Source organism: Gekko japonicus, unplaced genomic scaffold (genome assembly GCF_001447785.1).
Source record: "Gekko japonicus isolate JY-2015 unplaced genomic scaffold, Gekko_japonicus_V1.1 scaffold4713, whole genome shotgun sequence".
Lineage (NCBI taxonomy): Eukaryota > Metazoa > Chordata > Lepidosauria > Squamata > Gekkonidae > Gekko > Gekko japonicus.
Genome location: NW_015176118.1, coordinates 195 through 7,813, shown reverse-complemented (window position 1 = coordinate 7,813; position 7,619 = coordinate 195). Strand labels below are relative to the sequence as shown.

Sequence of the window (7,619 nt, the reverse complement as noted above, 5' to 3'; positions counted from 1 at the left end):
CGATAGAGAAGGTGATTTTACTACCAGATTGGATTGTCCTCTAAAATAAATTAATTTAGAACCTAAAGCTAATTAATTCAAATGAACAATATAAGGTAAACTCTTAACTCCCATTAAAACACCCAAATCAAGGTTTGAGTCAGACCAAAACAGCTACCAACCTGAATCGAATCAAGGTTATGTGCCTAAAATTAGAACATGGTTAAAGAATAATCAGTCTGCTATTTTGTCAGCTATGCTGTCTTGCTAAGTGGAAGACCTGAATTTCTGGTCCAGTGCCTAACCAATAGTTGAACCTTACATCGGGAGGAAACTATTAACACGCATACAAATGACTAAAATCATGAACAGGTGACAGTTTGAGCAACAAAGGCTTTGAGTACTCAGGCAACCAGGACAGTTTCCATGACATAACCAGTTTGTAAACTGCTCTGAGAAAGCTCTAAATCAGGGGTGGCCAAACTTGCTTAACGTAAGAGCCACACAGAATAAACGTCAGATGTTTGAGAGCTGCAAGACATGAACAAATATCACAAACAGTTGTTGTTGTTTTTTGAAAATATGCAAAATTGCTTTTTATTAACATTAAATGAGACTGCCAAAAATAAAAACAAAAGGGGTTAAAACAGATATAATTTAAAATGCATCCTCCAAGTCCCCCCACCCCCCGCTGGTTGGCTTGGCAAAGGGATTTAAAGAGACAAATGCCTTCTCCCAAACTGGACTGCCGGGGGGGGGGGGGGGGGGGTGGGTTTTTGGGGGGGGGGGCTGGCTGGCTTTGAGAATGCATTTAAAGTTAAAGTTGCTTTCTTTCTCTGCTCCACCCAAGCCTACCCAGGGAGGGGAACAATGACTGCAGAAGGGAAGACCTCCCCTTTGCTTCCCCAGCTGCCCTGCCAGGAGCCGCATAATATGTGTGAAAAAGCTGCATGTAGATTGGCCACCCCTGGTCTAAAGTCTGTAATGCTTCAGAAAACCTGAAGAGGAGAGGTCAAAGGCAATCACATTTCGAAGAACAGAACAGCCTAAATATCACAGGCATCAAGGGAAGTGTTCTTTAAATGGAGGCACAACACAGCTTCATTAACTGCCACAGGAACCATCCTCTCCTTCAGGGGACGGTTTTACCTCTGAGGTCTGCTTTGCTGGCTTTCTTGGCAGGTTTGTCCCATGTGGATTCTTTAAAGCAAAGAAAGCCATGAGATATGCCTGAAGCTCTATCTACACTCTGAGCAATTATAAAGTTTCTCCTCTGCATGGATTCTTTGATGGGAACTAAGGCTCGAGCTCCGACTGAAGCTCTTTTCACACTCTGAACATTTATATGGTTTCTCCCCTGTGTGGATTCTTTGGTGTGTAGTAAGGTTGCTCTGCTGATTGAAGCTCTTTCCACACCCTAAGCATTTATATGGTTTCTCCCCTGTGTGGATTCTAAAATGATTAGTAAGTTGGGACTTCTTCCTGAAGCTCTTTCCACACTCTAAGCATTTATATGGTTTCTCCACTGTATGGGTACTTGAATGGTTAGTAAAGTTGGGCTTGTTAATGAAACTCTTTCCACACTGTAAGCATGTACATGGTTTATCCCTTTTGTGAAATCTTAAATGAGTAGTAAGGCTGGCCTTATGGCAGAAGCTCTTTGGACACTCTGGGCAATTATATGGTTTCTCCCCTGTGTGGGTATTTTGATGGTCAGTAAGATGGGACTTTTTACTGAAGCTCTTTCCGCACCCTAAGCATTTATATGGTTTCTCCCCTGTGTGGGTATTTTGATGGTCACTCAGGTGGCCCTTCTGACTGAAGGTCTTTCCACACTCTTGGCATTTATATGGTTTCTCCCCTGTGTGGGTTCTTTGATGGGTATTAAGGTTCGCCTTCTGACTGAAGCTCTTCCCACATTCCAAACAATGATACGGTTTCTCCCCTGTGTGGGTATGTTGATGGTAATTAAGACGGGACTTCTTAATAAAGCTCTTGCCACACTCCAAACATTTATATGGTTTGTCCCCTTTGTGGCTGTTTTGGTGGTCAGTAAAGTAGGACTTCTTACTGAAGCTCTTTCCACACTCTAAGCATTTATATGGTTTCTCCCCTGTGTGGGTGTTTTGATGGTCGGTTAGGTGAGACTTCTTAGTGAAGCTCTTTCCACATTCTAAGCATTTATAGGGTTTTTCCCCTTTGTGAATTCTTTGATGTACAGTAACATACTCCTTCCGACGGAACCTCTTCCCACACACTAAGCATTTATATGGTTTCTCCCCCGTGTGGATTCTTCGATGGATAGTAAGGTGGCCATTCTGACTGAACCTCTTCCCACACTCTAAGCATTTATATGGTTTCTCGTCTGCATGGGTATTTTGATGGTTGGTAAGGTGAGACTTCTTACTGAAGCTCTTTCCACACTGTAAGCAGTTATATGGTTTCTCCCCTTTGTGGATTCTTTGATGGATAGTAATGTTCTCTTTCCGACTGAAGCACTTTCCACACTCTAAGCATTTATATGGTTTCTCCCCAGTGTGGATTCTCTGATGGATAGTAAGGTGGCCATTTTGAGTGAAGCCCTTTCCACAATCTAAGCATTTATATGGTTTCTCCCCTGTGTGGATTCTGTGATGGGAAGTAAGACTTGAGCTACAGCTGAACCTTTTCCCACACTCTGAACATTTACATGGTTCCTCTCCTATGTCGATTGTTTGGTGAGAAGCAGGCGGTCCGCTAAATATGAAATTGATTCCACATCCACACTCTGCATATGTACATGGTTTCTCTATGTGGTTTCTTTGATGGAAACTGAGGTACTCCTTCCAAATGATGCTCTTTCCACACTGTGTGCATTTATAAGGTTTTTCATCAATGTGAATTCCTTGGTGTTCGATAAGGTGGTTATTTTTTCTGAAGCTCTCTCCTGCAGAAGCAATGAACTCTTCCCCCCACTTGTAATTTAATTCAGTTTCCCTTGTCTGTTCTTCTTCTCTCTTGCTCTCTCTCTCTAGAGGAACAAACAGAATATTCAAATAAGGGAGGTATCAGTGAACAATCACACTTAATCCCCGTTTTGAAAAAGAGAATGAAAAAAACTATAAAGAAAGGCACACATCTTTCAGCTTTCCATACAGAAAGTCATGTAAAATAAAGGTTATTGCTCCAGCTATTCCACCTCCTGGCCATTCAGAGTTTATTAAAGTCTTCTGTTTGAAGAGCTTATATACTAAGGTTGGATAAGTAAAACCTGGAAGGTTAATACAAATCAGATTCGTATCTTAGAGAAGAGTCCTAAGCACGTCTACTCAGAATCCTACTCGGGTCTATTATTCACAGGAAAGTGTCACAGGAACTGGTGGTGGCTACAAGCATAGACAGCTTCAAGAGGTGACTGGATAAGAAGAAGAAGAAGAGGAGGAGGAGGAGGAGGATATACCCCGCCCTTCACTTGGAGTCTCAGAGCGGCTTACAAACTCCTTTCCCTTCCCCTCCACACAACAGGCACCCTGTGAGGTGGGTGGGGCTGAGAGAGCTCTGACACAAACTGCTCTTTTTCAAGGACAGCTGTGCCAGAGCTTGTAACTGACCCAAGGTCACATCAGCAGGTGCAAGTGGAGGCGTGGGGAATCAAACCCGGTTCGCCCAGATTAAAGTCCGCACACTTAACCACTACACCAAACTGGCTCTCAAACTGCTCCATAAGTATATGGAGCAGAGATCCATCAGTGGCTACTAGCCATAAGGTACAGATGGAACACTGAGCCACTGATGCTCTGTATTCTTGGTGCTGAGTGGGCCAACAGTGGGAGGTCTTCTGATGGCCCCTGGGCTTTGGTCACTGTGTGACACAGAGTGTTGGACAGGATGGGCCACTGGCCTGATCCAACATGACTTCTCTTATGTTTTATCTATCTATCTATGTCTGGGGCAGTGATGCTCTGTATTCTTAGTGCTTGGGAGCCAACAGTGGGAGTTATTCTGGAGTTCTGCTCCCACTGGTGGACTTCCTGATGGCCCCTGGGCTTTGGTCACTGTGTGACACAGAGTGTTGGACAGGATGGGCCATTGGCCTGATCCAACATGACTTCTCTTATGTTCTATCTATCTATCTATCTATCTATCTATCTATGTCTGGGGCAGTGATGCGCTGTATTCTTGGTGCTTGGGGGACAACAGTGGGAAGGCTTCTGGAGTTCTGCCCCCACTGGTGGACCTCCTGATGACACCTCAGTTTTGGCTACTCTCTGAAACAAAGTGTTGGATGGGATGTGCCAATAGCCTGCTCCAACATGGCTTCTCTTACGTTCTTATGTCTGGGCCAGTGATGCTCTGTATTGTTGGTGCTTGGGGGGAAGAGTGGGAGGGGTTCTGGAGTTCTGGCCCCACTGGTGGACCTCCTGATGGCCCCTGGGTTTTTGCCACTGTGTGACACAGAGTGTTGGACTGGATGGGCCAGTGGCCTGATGCAACGTGGCTTTTCTTACATTCTTAGCATTGCTGTGTTACTGTTGTATAATCAGGGCTGCTGTGACAGAAGTTATTTGGCTGACATTTTAGGTACCAAAGGGAAGTTGGACATGACATGAAATTCCATCCTTTTTAGCAGCAACAGCAGGAAGGAAAATGCAAACTCTTTTTCCCACCAGGTCCAACTGAACGTTTATCCTGTGTGGGAGACGAGACTCCCAGATCTTGGAGACAACATCTTACATAACGATTCAGAGGCTAGAAAACTATTAGAGCAAGACAATTTTGGCCAGAGAGCCACACTGAGATCTGTAAGTGATGTCTTTCTGGGGATAGACAAGGACCCATAGAAGGAGCACTAGAGGACCCCCTACAATGGATAGCTTCTTAACAGAAACCTGTCTATCTTGGTTGAAAAGAAGGAACCTTCATTCAAAGCCCAACTTCCCTTCTTTCTTTAGTCCCAGGATGGCACACAGCAAAAAGATGTTCTGCAGCTGTCCCATGATAGCTTCTTAACAGAAACCTGTCTATCTTGGTTGAAAAGAAGGAACCTTCATTCCAAGCCCAACTTCCCTTCTTTCATTAGTCCCAGGATGGCAAACAGCAAAAAGATGTTCTGTAGCTGCCCCATATCCCAGGTGGGAGAGAGCAGTAAGCCCCATCCCCATAAGAACATAAGAAGAGCGCTGCTGGATCAGCCCATTGGTCCATCTAGTCCAACCTCCTGTCTCACACAGTGGCCAACCAGTTCCTCTGGACAGCCAACAACAGGGCATTGAGGCTGAGGCCTTCCCATGTTTCCTCCTGGCTCTGGGATTCAGAGGCTGACTGATTGGACTTATACCCCGCCCTTCACTACCCAAAGGGGTCTTAGAGCGGCTTACAAACTCCTTCCCCTCCCTACTACAGGCACCCTGTGAGGTAAAAGAAGAAGAAGAGATTGGATTTATACCCCGCTCTTCACTACCCAAAGGGGACTCAGAGCAGCTTACAAAAGAGGGGGGGGGCACCTCTTTGGAGGCGCTGCAAGGCCGGCCTCTTTGCCAGGGCTTTTGAGGGGGTTCGAATGGCAGGCATCTTTTAAGGGGGGGAGGGGATTTGGTCTTTGTTATTTTTTCTCTGTTTTAAAACTGAAAATGTTTTTAACTATTATTGTACGCTGCTTTGAGCCATGAGGAAAGACGGGATATGAATGTTTTAATAAATACACATCAATCAATCAATCAACAGTGCTAGAGAGAAGACAGGCTACAGAAATTATGGTGCAGATATTAATAAAGAAAATGAAAACAAGGAAAACTGAATGGTTCCCGATATTTGCTCTTCCCTCCCACCTGGAAGAAGCAAATGGATGAATGCATAAAGATATAAGAACATAAGAGAAGCCAATGTTGGATCGGGCCAATGGCCCATCTAGGCCAGGGGGCCTTGGCAGGAAGTGGGGGGCAGGCCCCGAAATGCCCCACTGTAGCTACAGGCCTTTGGAGCAGAGGTCCATCCGCAACTATTATCCACAAGGGATAGATACGAACTCTCGGTCTCGGGCAAGTGATGCTCTGTCTTCTTTGTGCTTGGGGGGGGGGAGAACAGTGGGAGGGCTCCTAGTGTCCTGGCCCCACTGCTAGACCTCCTGATGGCACCTGGTATTTTTGGCCACTGTGTGACAGAGTGTTGGACTGGATGGACCTTTGGCCTGATCCAACATTGGCTTCTCTTATGTTCATATTTCTTATCTTCCCTGTGTTACAAAAACATAAGAGAAGCCATGTTGGATCAGGCCAGTGGCCCATCCAGTCCAGTGCATTATGATCGATGACTTATGGCGACCCCTAGTGGGGTTTTCAAGGCAAGAGACATTCAGAGGTGGTTGACCATTGCCTGCCTGCATGTCACCACCCTGGTATTCCTTGGTGGTCTCCCATCCAAGTACTAACCAGGGCTGATCGTGGCGAGATTGAACTAGCCTGGGACATCCAGATCTGGCCACCCAAAGTTAGGGCTGTTTATTTGAAAATAGATACCTCAGTCGTGATGTGTTTGTCCCAACATGTATTGCACACAAATGTTAACAGGGAATGCAGCTGTTTCCAGATCTCTCTCAATTTGGATGTTACGAGCGTGTGCTTGCACACGAAAGCGTATGCCTTGAATGACACTTTGTTGGACTTACAAGGTTCCACTGTACCAGTGGTGGCGAACCTATGGCACGGGTGCCAGAGGTGGCACTCAGAGCCCTCTCTGTGGGCACGTGTGCCATCGCCCCAGCCAGGCCCAGACCATCATTAAAGTGTCGAATTCTCTGCCAAATATTTTTAAGTAAATGAAAGCATTTGGGATTGCTTTCCTTACTTTGTTTGGATCCTCTTAAGTAAATGTATGAGTTGTTTTTTCTAAAGTAAAACCTCAGTATTCAGGTTAAATTGGAGTGTTGGCACTTTGCGATAAATAAGTGGGTTTTGGCTCGCAGTTTGGGCACTCGGTCTCTAAAAGGTTCGCCATCACTGCACTATACTGAAACTTTGTTCTGCTGCTTCAGACCAACATGGCTACCCACCTGAATTTGGATTTATTTGCCATGAGGCTAGTAGAAATTCCCACAAATATGCCAAATCGATATCCTTTTTTTTTTTTTTAAGGAAAAAGAAGGGCCCCGTCTTCTCGCGAGGGAACCCCACTGCAAAAGGACGGGGAGGGGGCCTACGGCACGGGAAGCTCGGAAGCGGGCTTTTTAACGTTTCCAAACTGAGCTGCCTTAAGCGAGGAGGAGGAAAGGTCAGAAGCAAATATTCTAACCAATCAATAACAATTATTACCCAGAGAGGCCAGATTCCTGTAATTCTCCTCCATGACTTCGCTGTATAGGTGCCTTTGGGCCGGATCCAGCAGAGCCCATTCTTCCTCTGAGAAGTACACGGCCACGTCCTCGAAGGTCACCGGACCCTGAAAGAAGGAGGGGATCTTTGCTCTTCACATAAAACCTTCACGGTCCTAAAGGTCAGTGAAGATCGAATAGTGGAGCCATTCTCCTCTAGGACCAGGGTTGCCAGTTCTGGGGTGAAAAATACCTGGAGGTTTTGGGGGCGAAGTCTGGGGGGGGTGGTTTGGGAAGGGGAGGGACCTCGGTGCCAGAGAGACCACCCTCCGAAGCAGCCATTTTCTCCAGGGGA

The 7,619-nt window shown here is 45.9% G+C and overlaps 1 protein-coding gene across 1 annotated transcript; it reads right to left on the bottom strand.

Annotated features, from left to right (window-relative positions):
• Positions 1 to 896: 896 nt before the first annotated feature.
• LOC107123522 (zinc finger protein 160-like) lies at positions 897 to 7,390 on the bottom strand. The gene is made up of 2 exons (XM_015426775.1): positions 7,266 to 7,390; positions 897 to 2,989 (listed from the first exon to the last, which is right to left on the bottom strand). Exons 1-2 carry the CDS (start codon positions 7,297 to 7,299, stop codon positions 1,218 to 1,220), a joined length of 1,806 nt encoding a protein of 601 aa, XP_015282261.1. The 5' UTR covers positions 7,300 to 7,390; the 3' UTR covers positions 897 to 1,217.
• Between the last annotated feature and the right edge of the window lie 229 nt (positions 7,391 to 7,619).

Bases quoted from the DNA above. Each gene is read 5' to 3' on its own strand.
- LOC107123522 (XM_015426775.1), bottom strand. From the start codon at position 7,299: ATGGAGGAGAATTACAGGAATCTGGCCTCTCTGG. The intron at 2,990-7,265 runs GTAATAATTGTT...TTGTTCCTCTAG, and splicing joins CAGGAATCTGGCCTCTCTGG to AGAGAGAGAGCAAGAGAGAA.